The sequence below is a fragment of the Ursus americanus genome, chromosome 23 (assembly GCF_024610735.1).
Source record: "Ursus americanus isolate L20-20 chromosome 23, mUrsAme1.1.p, whole genome shotgun sequence".
In the NCBI taxonomy this organism is placed as follows: domain Eukaryota; kingdom Metazoa; phylum Chordata; class Mammalia; order Carnivora; family Ursidae; genus Ursus; species Ursus americanus.
In genome coordinates, this window is record NC_142149.1 from 19,101,815 (window position 1) to 19,116,004 (window position 14,190).

Genomic DNA, 14,190 nt, shown 5'->3' on the forward strand with positions numbered 1-14,190 from the left:
TCCAGACCTCAACTTGCTTTGGAGCTGCCTTTGCCTCTAAGTGTTCAGGGAGGGGTCTGGCACTTCAGCTGGCCCCATCAAGGCCTGGGCAGCAGCCCCAGTTTCTGGTGACCTTCATGCAGGCTTTTAGGTTGTGCTTTGCTTTGTTTTGTTGTTTATTTCTGCACAGCAGGGTGGCCTTTCCCTACTTCTGGGTGGGAACTGGGGGAGGGGGGAGGGGGAAGGGAGGATAGTTTGCTCCCATCTCTGCAGCTGTGTTTACAGTTCCCTGTCAAGGACTGTCTGGGGCCCAAGCTTTCCTTGGTCCCTGTGTCCCCTCGGAGAAACGCTATTTGATATCCCTGTGGGCTTTACAAGGGAGGGGCAGAACGAGCCCAGGGTCGCCATTCAAAGCAACCTGGAAGGAGGAAGGGAGGAAGGTTAGAAGGGAGAAAGGAATAATAGAGAAAGCACTGTTTTGAATTCTGGGAAGCATCATCTTCCTCCCTTTCTACCAGTGGCCTGAAGACCAGCAGGGGACAAAAGTACACTTAGAACTCGACAGCCCCAAAAGGAATAGAACATGTGACGTGTCATTTCTAATCACTGGATTGAACAAAATCTTGTTTGGTGATGGGGATGTGAGTGCACAGAGCAGAAGTCTTCCCCAAGGCTTCACTGGGGCCAGAGGTCAGATACAGCATGTTAAAGCCAATAAGATCATGTTAAAATACATGCAAATTAAAAAGGATTTAAGAAAATGGTCAAGTAAATAATGCTCTTCTTCTCTGGGGAGCAAGTTGAGCTGGTATTAATCAGTAGTATTGCTGGACTCTCGGCCAAGCCTGGGAGAATGGCTGCCAAGGCAAATCAGGCATCAGGTTACAGAAATTAAACACATAATTTTATTTTTCCGCAATAAGGAACTTTCAGAAAAAGAACCAGCCCTATTAGGCTCCTCAGCACACTTTGTCCAGTTTCGTTCGGCCCCAGAGGCCTCCAAGTTAAAAGCAAGATGAGCAACTGGAGGCCAGGAGTGACAGAGTTATTCCTTTCTCCTATTAACTGCCTGGGGGTGGGGTTGGGAGGAGTGGGGCAGGGGTGACGGTACTGTTTTTCAAAGGTCCGGTTGCCAACTACTTGCCAACAGTTTTTCTATGAATTTATAGGACAAAGACCTGAAGGGTTGGGAAAAAAAGTTATAGAGGAAGAGAGCTGGCCAAACAAACATTGGCCGATCGTGTGTCATGGACCACAGTCTTTAAGAAAAGCCTGGTCTCAGGAAAAAAACCTCTCTCCCATCACAGTGAGGAGGAACCAATCGACAAAATTTCCCCAAGAACCCCATGCTTAACGGTGATATGAGAAGTTGCTTTTAAAATCCTCCAGTGCTCAAGGATTACTAAAGCTTGGTTTAGTCCTGTGTCAAGTATCATGGTGGATAGGATAGGGGTAACAGCATGGGAGTGAGCATGAAGTACTGGGGTTGAAGCAGGGAGAGAGATACAGGAGGGCTGGGAGGCGTAGTGAGGGGGTGCACTTAAAGCTGGGCCGCATGACTCTGACCCACAACTTTGAGGGAAACCTCTTCACCGTCCTTCCTTTCTGCTTCAAAATATTTCTGTAGCCATGTAGTCTTCGTTACCACACAATTTCTCGTATCTTTCTTCTTGTCACTTGGCTTACTCTCCTAAGGCAATGCTGTCCACTCCCATGGTGTTAGTTACCAGCAATGACCTGATGGTTCCCATCTCTCTTCCCAGTCTCAGTCTTGACGTTCAGATCTTCTGAACATCTCTCCTCCTTAGATAATCCTTTTTTTAACCTGCTGCCTCTGTCCCCCTCTTTTAACCTACCTTCTTTATTTCAACAATTATTTCTGTGGCATAACGGTTGTGAAACTTGGTTACACAATGGGATCACTTGGGATTCTCTTAGAATTCTTTTTTTTTTTTTTAAGATTTTATTTATTTATTCGACAGAGATAGAGATGGCCAGCGAGAGAGGGAACACAAGCAGGGGGAGTGGGAGAGGAAGAAGCAGGCTCATAGCGGAGGAGCCTGATGTGGGGCTTGATCCCAGAACGCCAGGATCACGCCCTGAGCCGAAGGCAGAGGCTTAACCGCTGTGCCACCCAGGCGCCCCTCTCTTAGAATTCTTAAAGCCCAGGCCATACCCCAGACTAATTAATTAACCTCTGGAGGTGGGAGGCAGGCATCAATAGTAATTAAAGCTTGCCGGGTGATTTAAATGTGAGCCACACTTGAAAACCACTGGTCTAGAAAGCAGGGGGAATAGAAAGGAATATTATTGCAAATTGCTAAGTATGAAGGAATATTTGCTTTGATTTGGTAATCAGATAGAGGCAAGAAGAAAAAAGCAAAGCCAAAGTTTCTGATATAAGGAAAAGAACACTAAATCTGGAATCCAGAGACCTGAGTTTAAGACCTGACAGAGAAATTTTTCATCTGTGTGAGGGAAGTCTTTTAAGTTCTTTAGGCCAGAATAGTATTGTATGTAAAACTGAAATCCTCCCTACCTATTTCATAGAGTTATGAAGATTATCTGAAAAAATGGGCATTACAGGCTATTGTAATTATGCATTTGGAGACAAATTCAAAGTAATGTTATTTTTGTATTTTAAGTTTTATTTCTTTAACTTTATATTTTGAATTAACTTCAGGTTTACGAAAGAGTTGCAAATGGTAGACAGTTCCCATATGCCCATCAGCCAAGTTCCTCAAATGTTGAGGAAGTACAATTGCCAAAACCAGGAACTGAGATGATAAACTACTTTTGACTAGTCTACAGACCTTACTCTAACTTCATCCATTATCCCACTGGTGTTCTTGTTCGCCAACCAGGATTCAATCCAGAATCACACATTACATTTAATTGTCCTGTTTCCTTAGTCTCTTCCAATCAGGGACAGTTCCTCTTTCTTTCTTTCTTTCTTTCTTTCTTTCTTTCTTTCTTTCTTTCTTTCTTTCTTTCTTTCTCTTTTCTCTTCTTTTCTTTTCTTTCTTTCTTTCTTTCTTTCTTTCTTTCTTTCTTTCTTTCTTTCTTTCTTTCTTTCTTTCTTTCTTTCCTTTTTTCTTTCAGATTTTATTTATTTATTTGACAGAGAGAGAGGGAGCACAAGCCCAGGGACCCACAGGCAGAGGCAGAGGGAGAAGCAGACTCCCCACCAAGCAGGGAGCCCAACCTGGGGCTCCATCCCAGGACCCTGGAACCATGACCTAAGCCGAAGGCAGGTGCTTAACCTACTGAGCCAGCCAAGCGTCCCCTCACTCTTTCTTTGTTTTTCACGACCATCACATTTTTAAAGATGCTGGCCAGTTATCTTGTAGATCACCCCTTATTTTGGATTTGTCTGATGCTTCCTTATGATTAAAAGCAGCTTATGCATTTTTTTGGAAGAATACTACAGAAGGGATTTTGTGCCCTTCTCATTGCATCATATTGAGGGGCGCCTCATAACACTATCTCTCAGCACTAGCAATGTTAACTTTGACCACTTGCTTAAGCCAACGTCTGCCAGCTTCTGTCCTGTAAAGTTACTATTTTTTTTTTCTTTGTAACTTACAGGTATTTCATGAGGAGATACTTTGATACAAGGCTATTCATTTGAATCTAAGTGACTGGGACAACGTTTGACAGAAATGGGGAAGTCAGGTGTAAATAAAGCAAGAAGGATAATTTAGAGCTCGTAGACGGGTGTTTGGAAGTATCGGTAGGTGTGAGGGATCAGTATGAAGAGGTTCAGTGTTGGTTTCAAATGCTGAAGCGAAACGTGGCTTGTCGCCAGCCTGTGAAGATGGTGCAACCGCTAGATAGGGTCTCCGAGAAGATATTAGTAGCTCTGGGAGACTCCCCGAGAGCTCTTCCTGTCCCCTGACAGAGCCGCCTTGGAAACCGTCGGGCTCCGGCTGCAACACCTCGCACTCCTGAGTTCGGGGTATTGGCGCCAAACAACAGACGTGCGAAGGAAGCCCAGGTGGCCCCACGGGTGGGGCGCGGGCGGCGCAGTGCGCAGGCGCCGGGAGGAGGCGCGGGGCGGGGCCGCGGCGCGGGGGCGGGGCCGCAGCGCGCAGGCGTCCTAGCGGCGGGTCCCTGCGGCTCGGGATGGAGGGTGAGTGAGTAAACAAGCCCGGGCCGGGCGGTGGGGCCGGGCCTCATCACCTCGCCACTCGGGGCCTGAGGGAGGGAGAGGCGAAGGGGTCAGAGAATTGGGAGGAAGCGGAAGGGCACATTGCCTGCCCCGCCGGGGGTAGCGGGGCGCTCCCTCTCCGTCCGAGGGCTCGAGGAAAGGGGGCGAAGGGATGAGCGAGCCCCCGGCGAGGACCGCGTCTGAGGCGGGGAGGGCGGGCGGTGTGTCCGGGAGGAGGAGCGGCGGGGGCGGGCCCGGGGAATGGGGACTCCCGTTGGAGGGCGGGGTGGGCTGGGTGGGCGGGAGCCCCAGAGCGGAGAGGGCACGGGTGGGCGGTGGCACCTGCGGGGGCCCTTAGCGAGGTGAACTCCCGGGGACTTGGGGCTGCGCACAGGGAGGGCTAGACGTGGGGGCTGTTTGTGATGACTTTGGGGGGTGTTGAGGAAGGGGTGTCAGTAAAAATAGGGCTGGGACCAAGGTGAGGCGAGGGAGGTTCCTTGGCGCAAAATGAAAGGGGGCGCTCACTTTCGGGGTCCAGCCGGTGCAGAGTGCCTCTTCACGTTTTGCGCGCTAGGCGCCTCGCACGCCTCTTCCCCAGTCCCGGCCCCGAATAACAGCTTTCTCTCTAAATCTGGTCTCGGGCCAGTCAGTCCCTGCCCACCCCAGAACTCTCGTGAGGATCGAGGGATAGAAGGGGAAGCGCCTTGAAGCAAAGGCAAGGTGTTGTATTTGGGACATGGCAGTTAGGAAATGCGGGATAAACTTATTTCTTACTGAGAAATTGTTTCGGGGGGGCGGGGAGGGGAAGAGATGTAGGAGGATGTTAGTGCCCCGGTGGAATATGGAGAGTGGGCTTTTAATAGGTGACCTGTAGCATTGTAAATGGGGTAGCTGGGTGGCGAGACTAGCGATAGAGGGGCGCGGATGAGGGAAAAGAGCCAAGGCTGACGAACAACTGGGTGTGTGCAAAGACGGCGTGGAAAGTGTGGTCTCTTCTCCACGGTTACTGCAGTGATGCCTTTGAAGAGAACTCCCACCCCCACCGGTGCTTTTAAGTTTAGGAAACCGGCACTGAAGGAAGTTTCCAGCCGGAGAAGGTGCTAACTCTATCAGAGGTTTCTGTGAGAGCTTGTCTATTTTAAGCCTTGGAATCCCCAGGGCCGGGATGGTGTGGCAGTGATAAAAGAGATTACTTACACAGAAGACGGTGTATGTTAGGAGATAAGTACTTTTTTTTCCCTTTTAAACACACTTATAATAAAGGAAAGGACCATCCATAAAAATGTAATAATACTGTTATGAGTGTGTGTCTCACAGCCACTGTGAATTAACTCTCCGAGGCGGGAATGTTTGCCTGTTTTATTCACTGATACACCCTTAGCGCCTAAAACGGTGCCAGGCACATTGTTAGGTGCTCAGCACATATTTGTGGAAAAAATAAATAGACGGTAGATCTCTGGAACTTGGGAGCCCGGAATTCTGGATCCTAATTCTGCTACTAACTGGCAGAGTACTTTTAGACCAATCATGGAACTTGATGCTGAAGCACAGCCTTAAAACTCCCTGAAGTGGAAATGACCTGTTCACTATGGTGTTACTTTAATTCTCTTTGCAACAGCAATAGAATAAGGAGCCTCGGATTAAAAAATGAAATTTTACTCCCAAGAAGACTTTTGTGAGAAGGGAAAAAGTGAGAAAATGTGGTCAGACTTGTTTCCCTTATACTTACTTGCCTTTGAACTAGCATGCCTTTTAAAAACAATGTAAAATAATCAATTTCATCTATTTAATTCTTGAGATAAAAAATTTGATTTCCTTAGTCCTGTGGGTAACAGCTCCTGCCCTTGCTTTGTGCCTTATTGAAACATGTAACTCTTCATTTCATTAAGTGTGTCTTTTTCTTGTCTTGGACTAAGTGTAAAAAGTTTCTACTTGCTGACTAGCAACTTCCCAAAAAAGGTTTGAGGCAACAACACTAAAAACACATTACATTTTCTACATAGGGTGGTTAAAAACTGAAAAGAAAAGAGAAAAAAAGCATATGGAGAAAGGTGAAGAGAAGGATTAGGATTGAGGGGGAAGGTTTAAAAAGGAAAAACTGCTCTTAAGAAATGCTTCCATTCTAGAAAGTCCCTAGCTTGCTTTTTTTTTTTTTTTTTTTTTTTGTAATTTGTTCAAACGAGGGGTGCCTGGGTGGCTCAGTCGTTAAGCATCTGCCTTTGGCTAAGGTCATGATCCCAGGGTCCTGATATCGAGCCCCAAGTCTGGGCTCCCTGCTCAGCAGAGAGCCTGCTTCTCTTTCTCCTACTCCCCCTGCTTGTGTTCCCTCTCTTGTATATCTCTCTCTGTCAAATAAATAAATAAAATACTTAAAAAAATAAAAAAAATAATTTGTCCAAACAGAATATCTGAATATAGGTTCCTTCCTATCTCTTTACTCCATCAACCTGTCATTTGGGACCTCAGTGCTCCAAACCTTAAAGTCGTGAATTATTGAATGGATAGTTGGGGTTTAGTGCCTCTCATGTGGTGTGCTTTCTGACACACTTGCCTTAATACTTTGATTTGAAATGGAATAACTATAAAGTCCCTTTATTAAATGATAATGAGCAATCACTAAAGATTAGGCTTTGTGTTAGTGTAGTACAGAACCAGCCAAGGTAGGGCTCCAACCTGTTAGGAGACTGCTTTAACTCTTCTAAGTCAGCATTACATATCCTGAGAGCCAGCATTTTCCTATGGGTCTCCCAAAGACTAATCCTGCTTTGATTTTTATCACATTTTCTCCTGCGCAAATGACCTGATTCTCTTAAACAACGCTAAAAAATATTAATGCTATAATTTTCCTTTAAATAAGAATTCAGGATCACAGCTTCCTGTTAGTAAGGTTCTTTCTACATGCAGAGTGCCAGAAGCTCAAACTAATAACAAATGTAAATACCTTGGAGAAGTGAGAGGGTATAAATTAAAGATGTGCTTAAAAATCCTAATTGCAGGATCTGTCAAGCTGTGTACTTAGCCACAGAGTTGATGTTAATGGAATGTTGATGAAATTGGTGATCACCGAAATGACTCAATTGTGTGTTTCTAGAGCTCTTTGCAGAGGTAGGTTCACCCCTATTGTTTGTGTTTCAACTCCACCATGAGCTAAAAAGGAAAGAATGAGATGGAAAATTAAAAAATCTACAGTGCCATCTGCCTCTGAAGCCTTACTTAGCCTGCCGTTTGACAAAATTACTTGTTGTAAAAGAAAGGAGTAAAGATGTTGAACGTGCCCCAAAGGGTTCTGCAAAGGGGTCCCTTTATGTGGGTGAAAGAACTTCATAGTTTGGAACTTTTATATGCTGATCTCAACCTCTCTAAATTTAAGAATATTGTTCTTTAAATGTTGTATCTCCAAACATTTCATTGAAGTTTTCCCATTTCCCATTTCCAGCTAGTGACAGACTACATTCCAGTTTTAGCCTCTGAAACAAATTGAGATCCAATTTTCTGGGGAAAGATTTCTGTTTTTATAAGCTTTCTTTTTTTGTGGAGATTTGACATGTAGATAAGGTAAGATTTTTTTTTTAAAGATTTATTTATTTTTGGGGGGAGAGAGAGGAGAACCTCAAGCGGACTCCCCACTGAGCACAGAGCCCAACAGGGGGCTCAATCCCACAACTCTGAGATCGTGACCTGAGCTGAAATAAAGAGCCGGTCCCTTAACTGACTAAGCCACCCAGGCACCCCTGTAAGGTAGTTCTTATTTCCAATCATTAATTAAAAAAAATAATAAACTTAATTTTTTAGTACAGTATTAAATTTGCAAAAAAATTTTAAGGATAGTAGAAGGAGTTTCCATAGACTCCATATTCAGTTTCCCCTATTATTAACATCTTACATTAGCATGCAGGTAACATTTTTTTACAGTTAATGAACCAATATTGATCATTCTGTTATTATTCATTGTGAAGTCGCTCAAGGTTTTGTGGTTTTTTTTAAGATTTTATTTATTTGAGAGAGAGCATGAGAGAGAGAGATCATGAGCAGAGGGAGGAGTAAACGGAAAAGCAGACTCCCCACTGAGCAGGGAGCCCAATGCGGGACTAGATCCCAGGACCCTGGGATTATGACCTGAGCCGAAGGCAAACACTTAACCTACTGAGCCACCCAGGTGCCCTGGCTCAAAGTTTTTTTTAAAGGTGGAATTTCCTACTGATGTTTTAAAAAGATTTATTTGTTTATTTTAGAGAGAGAGAGAAAGGGAAAGCAGGGGGGAGGTGCAGAGGGAGAGAGAGTCTTAAGCAGACTCTGCACTGAGCTTGGAGCCTGGCGTGGGGCTGGATCTCATGACTCTGAAATCACGACCTGAGCTGAAACCAAGAGTCCAACATTTAACCTACTGCACCACCCAGGCACCCCTGACTACTGATTTTTAATAGTAAAGGTCTCTAGAAAAATTATTGGATTAATCTATCATCAAGAAAGATTTATTTTTTTCTTTAATCAGCTTTACTGAAGTAAAAAGGTATATATGATAAATTCACATTTTATGTAGAGTTCAGTGAGTTTTCATAAAAGTGCAGTCATATAACCATCACCACAACCATATTATAGAACATTTTCAGAGTCCCAAAGAAGTTCATTTTATGGTTCTTTCCTTGTAATCCCTTTCCCCAGCCTCAGCCCCTGGCAAGCACTGATCTGCTTTCTGCCACTTAGATTTGCCCTTTGTAGAATCATTCTAGTAGAATGCACTATAAGTAGAATCATATAGTACATAGTTTTTTGTGTGTCTGATTTTTTCCACTTAGCATAATGCTTTTCAGATACATCGTGCGTGTGTAGGAATGAGGAAATCTTCGTTCCCTTTTATTGCTGAATAGTATTCTATCCTATGTATATACTGTAATTTGTATCCATACAGCAATCCATAGGTATTTGTGTTGTTTCTACTTATTGGCTATTATGAATAAAGGTGCTGTGAACATTTTTGTAGAGGTCTTTGTGGGGACAAATATTTTCATTTCTTTTGGATAAATAATAGAAACTATAATAAAAACTATACCAAGTTGTATGGTAATTATATATTTAACTTTATTAAAAAAAAAAAAGCTAACAAACTGTTTCCCTAAGTGGCTCTACCATTTTGCACTCCCACCAGCAAGGTACAGGGATTCCAGTTGCTTCACATCCTCACCAACAATTGATATGATCAGTCTTTTTTGATTGTAGACATCCTAGTGTGTGTGTCGTAGTCCATCATTTTGGGTTTGTTGGTTAGTTAGTTTGTTTTAGGAGACAGAGAGCACACTGGGGGAGGGGCAGAGGGAGAGAGAGAATCTTAAGCAGACTCCACACCCAGCACAGAGCCTCACTTGGGGTTCGATGTCACAACCCTGAGACCATGACCTGAGCCAAAATCCAGAGTCTGATCACTTAACCAACTGAGCCACCCAGGCGCCCCCATCATTTTGGTTTTAATTTGCATTTCTCTAATGACTAATATTGATATTGAGTATCTTTTTGTGCAGTTATTTGCCATTCCTATATCTTTTTTGGTGACATACCTGTTCAGATTTTTTGCCAACTTTTTATTGGGTTATCTTATTATTAAGTTGTAGGAGTTATATATATATATATGTAAAGGCTTATTCTTAAATTTCTTGACCAAAACAGCATATGTTTTAGAGTTTATTTTCAATGTTTAAGTGAATATAATGAAAAGCTCTTAAGTACTGGCCTAGTTCTTGACTGGAATGTAAATGGTTGTTGTGCATGTGTCAGTAACAAAAGAATCCATCTGGTAGAAATATGAAGTATTTTTTGTGTGCTACTCCCCTTGCCCGAGATGAATGAACCCATTTCTCTAGATATGTTCTACTGAATGCTGAGTTTTTGTTTGTTTGCTTTTTAAATTAAAAAAAAAAAAATCTTTTGGGGCGCCTGGGTGGCTCAGTTGTTAAGCATCTGCCTTTGGCTCAGGGCGTGATCCCGGAGTCCTGGGATCGAGCCCCACATCGGGCTCCTCCGCTGGGAGCCTGCTTCTTCCTCTCCCACTCCCCCTGCTTGTGTTCCCTCTCTCGTTGACTGTCTCTCTCTCTGTCAAATAAATAAATAAAATCTTAAAAAAAAAAAAAAAAAGAAGCCTTCATATCTGCCGTCCCATCCCAACCCTGTCCTGATTTAAAAAAAAAAAAAAAAAATCTTTGAAGTGATAGTTGTCAGCATGCAGATGCTAGGAGAAACCATCTTACAGCTATGTTTCACGTGTCTGTTTTAATCATACCTGTCTGTTCCAAACAGTATGTCTTGTCTTCCTCATACAGTCTGTGGGGGCTGACTAACTGCCAAATAAACTTTTAGAGACTTTGAAGACCCATTAAAAAGCCAGGCAAAATAAATATTGGCGCATGATCACATGAGATTCAAATATCACATTAATTATGAAAGGAGGCAGTGTGACTTACTTTACATTGTAGTTGGTTAAAATGCAATGGCATTTTTGTGTGTATGTGTTACACTCCTCTGGCCAAATAAAGCACTTGAGTAAAATTAGAAATGGTGCCATTAATTATTGGACTGTGTGTCCTGTCATCTCTTTTGACAGACTGCAGGTCACATTTCAATTATAACTCCTTTCTTTAACAAAAATATTGATATTTTTCTGTGGCCATCTGTAAGAAATCTATACACACATACCCTAGCAGCTGTGGATTTTGTTCTTTTCCATTATTTGATCCCCAGTTTTAAATGGACAGAGCAACCTGACATAAGCTTACTATTGCAAAAAGGGAAACGTGCTCCTCCAGAAAATGGGATAAGGATAGCAGTGCAAAACCAATTTTTAGGAGGTTATGAAGTCTCACTGAATTATGATCTATAACGTTTGGGTCTCAATAGGAGTAACGTAAGGTTTCTGAGAGAGGCAGTTTTGTCCTAGATTTGAACCATTTTTTCATTTTCTGGAGCAGACGACTATTATGCTTGTTCAGGACAGAAATTATATGAGCAATGTACTTAATATTACACATGAGTGTGTTGTATGTACTTGAATAGTTTTATCATTAAAAAAAAAAAAGCCCCTCTTTTGGCCCCATTCCATGAGGAATGAGAAGTATTTAAAAGACGTAGGAGGAAGAGAGATGGTGCAATTTGTGGGAAAGAAATTCAAATCTGTTTAATTTGTTTGTTTGTTTTTGTTATTGTTTTCTGTAACCCAGCACCTTAGCAGTCTGGGATTCAGAATCTTAGATTATGCTATTGTTGTTTTGTTCCCTTCCCCCAGAGAGATAATATTTAACTCACAGGGTATTCTGTTTTTAAGCTCTTGAATCACTTGATTGAGTTAATAGTAAACACAGTGAGTCTGTCTGCTTCTTTGCTATGCTTTCCTTCCTTTATCCTCTAAATTTGACATTGCATTACCCCAATCCATTTGGTTCTTCAAACAAAACAATCAGGCATAGGCTCTTAAAGTCCATGTGCATGAGATATTATGATCATGTCTGATTGTGACAGATGTGAGACAGTGGGTTAAATTTCGCTGTTTTCTTATCGATGCTGTCATTTCTTATGGGGGAAAAACAGGTAATTAAATGTGTCTTTAGAAGAAATATGTTCTTAAACTCCAAAAGAAAAAATTTTTTTTGTAAAATTTAAAAAACAAGGCCTGAAACTTTAGTTTCTCTTTCAAATTTTGGCTCTTCATAGCTCCTTGTAAAGTTTTCATTAACTTAAAATGCTAGGTGAAATGAATAGAAATAGTTCTCTAAGAAATCTCAGTAGTTAATATAGAATAAAAACATAACCTTACAGATTTTATTGAATTTTTACATGTACTTAATATTTGTTCTTTATCTAAAATAATTGATGGGTCTGCTGGCTGAGCCTAGAAATTGGTTCAGAAAAGCAGAAATGTGAACTTGTTGTTGTGAAAATATATTTGCACACATGACCGGAAGGATAGAATTTAATAAAAGAAAGGACAAATGGCATCAAGTATGATTGGGGCCTGACTTACATGTAGAAATAGTGATAGCAGAGACCTCAAAGTCTTTGTAGTTCTGGGGGCGCATCCTGAGTATTAGGGTCTAAAAATGTGCTCCATTGACTTAAAACCACTGTCTATTCTCTTTTGAAAAGCTGAACATTTGTTTTGCCTTTGTGTCTTGCCATTCCTCTGAAGAAAGGAAGATACATTGTAAAACCAGACACTTCCCCTTGCATTCTATGAGGTAAGTAGAAGTATGTTACAGTGAGTACTTTTTTAGAACTTTGAACCTTAATTCAACACCCCCCCCCAAAAAAGTGATTTGCAGTGTTGTATTTCTGTGTGTCTCCCTGTTGACTTAGAGATGAGATTATGCTGTTGCCATGTCCTACCTTTATTGCTAGGAATGTGGTGGGGTTCAGACAATTTGGCAGCTACAGTTTTGTAGTGTGGGTGGATCTTTCCATGAAGCTCTTTTTTGTTGTTGTTGTTATAATTGCTCTATTTTATTGTTGGTTTTTGTTGTTAATCTCTTTGGGTGCCTAATTTATAAATTAAACTCTATTGTAGGTGTGTGTGTGGAGGGGAAAAAACATAGTATATGTAGGGCTCAGTACTGTCCATGGTTTCAGGCATCCACTCGGGGTTTTGGAACGTATCTCCTGTGGGCAGTGGGGACCACTATACTTTGTTCCTTCTTCCATAGCAGGAGTCTTCTGTTCCATATGCAAATTTTGCATGAAGCTCTTTTTTTTTTTTTTATTTATTCGACAGAGATAGAGACGGCCAGCAAGAGAGGGAACACAAGCAGGGGGAGTGGGAGAGGAAGAAGCAGGCTCATAGCGGAGGAGCCCGATGTGGGGCTCGATCCCATAACGCCGGGATCACGCCCTGAGCCGAAGGCAGATGCTTAACCACTGTGTCACCCAGGCGCCCCGAAGCTCTTTTTTTTTAATTAATTAATTTAAAAAAATATTTATTTGAGAGAGAGTGAGGGGGGAGGGAGAGAGAAAATCTCAAGCGGACTCTGGGTTGAGCGTGGAGACCAATGCGGGGCTTGATTTCACGACCTTGAGATCATGACCTGAGCCAAAACCAAGAGTTGATTGCTCAATCGACTGAGCCATCCAGGTGCCCTGAAGCTCTTTGATATTAACTTGATCTCTGCTGAACATTTCTCTTAGTCAAGGTATTGAGTAGGCTTCCAAATTTCCAAGTAATCCAAATTCCCAAATATCTGTGAGAGAACTTCCTGAGTGCTGAATTAAAAACAAGGTACCACAAGAGGATAGAGGCTGAGCTTTTTGGTGATCAGGCCAGGAACTGCTGATTAGAAGTCTTTTTTTTTTTTTAATTGAAACCTTTTGTTGAGCTCACAGATGTGGGTTCTTTAAACAGTGTTTTATGAATAAATGCGGTGGGAATGGAAGCATGACTGACCATGTTTATTTGAGTTTGAGGAATTCTTCATTTCCAGGCAGTAAAATGCCTTTTCTCATGTCTGACTCTCTTAGATTGCAGCAAAATGGATATGCCAAATCCCCCAACTTCCAAATGCATCACTTACTGGAAAAGAAAAGTCAAATCTGAATACATGCGACTCCGGCAACTGAAACGGCTTCAAGCAAATATGGGTGCCAAGGTCATAAATAACCCCCGGCTTATCTGTTTTGATATATTGATCCAATGTGGAGGGCTGGACTTTTTAAAACTTTTCTCTTGAAATCCTAACCATTTTCCCCTTGGCTTTTCTAGGCTCTCTATGTAGCAAATTTTGCAAAGGTTCAAGAAAAAACCCAGATCCTCAATGAAGAATGGAAGAAGCTTCGTGTCCAACCTGTGCAGTTGATGAAGCCCGTGAGTGGGCATCCTTTTCTCAAAAAGGTACTTTCAGGTGTCTAAGTTCAGCCTTCCTTGCTTCCTTGGACCGAAGTTGTTTGTTTGTTTTCTGTATTCGTGACTTATTAGAAAGTAAGTAAGGATAATGGATATAGCTATTATAGTCAGCTTTGAATAACTAGGATGGTAAATCTGTAGCTTAGAGAAAAGCCTATTCACCTATTATTCTCCTCAATTAATGAGTGTA

General features: G+C 42.2%; 1 protein-coding gene across 5 annotated transcripts in view; it reads left to right on the top strand.

Moving 5' to 3' along the window:
- The first annotated feature begins 4,047 nt into the window (after positions 1-4,047).
- The window catches only part of EZH1 (enhancer of zeste 1 polycomb repressive complex 2 subunit), a 33,990-nt gene continuing 23,847 nt past the window's right edge, over positions 4,048-14,190 (top strand). For 3 of the 5 annotated variants that reach the window (XM_087854361.1, XM_045781521.2, XM_087854364.1), the window contains exons 1-4: positions 4,048-4,111; positions 12,257-12,348; positions 13,619-13,746; positions 13,860-13,988. In XM_087854361.1, the coding sequence (XP_087710487.1) occupies positions 13,630-13,746; positions 13,860-13,988 (246 nt within the window). In that variant the 5' untranslated portion in view covers positions 4,048-4,111; positions 12,257-12,348; positions 13,619-13,629. Of the gene's footprint in view, positions 4,112-5,234; positions 7,235-12,256; positions 12,349-13,618; positions 13,747-13,859; positions 13,989-14,190 lie in introns of those variants that run through there. The other 2 variants (XM_087854363.1, XM_087854362.1) reach the window with 2 other exon arrangements.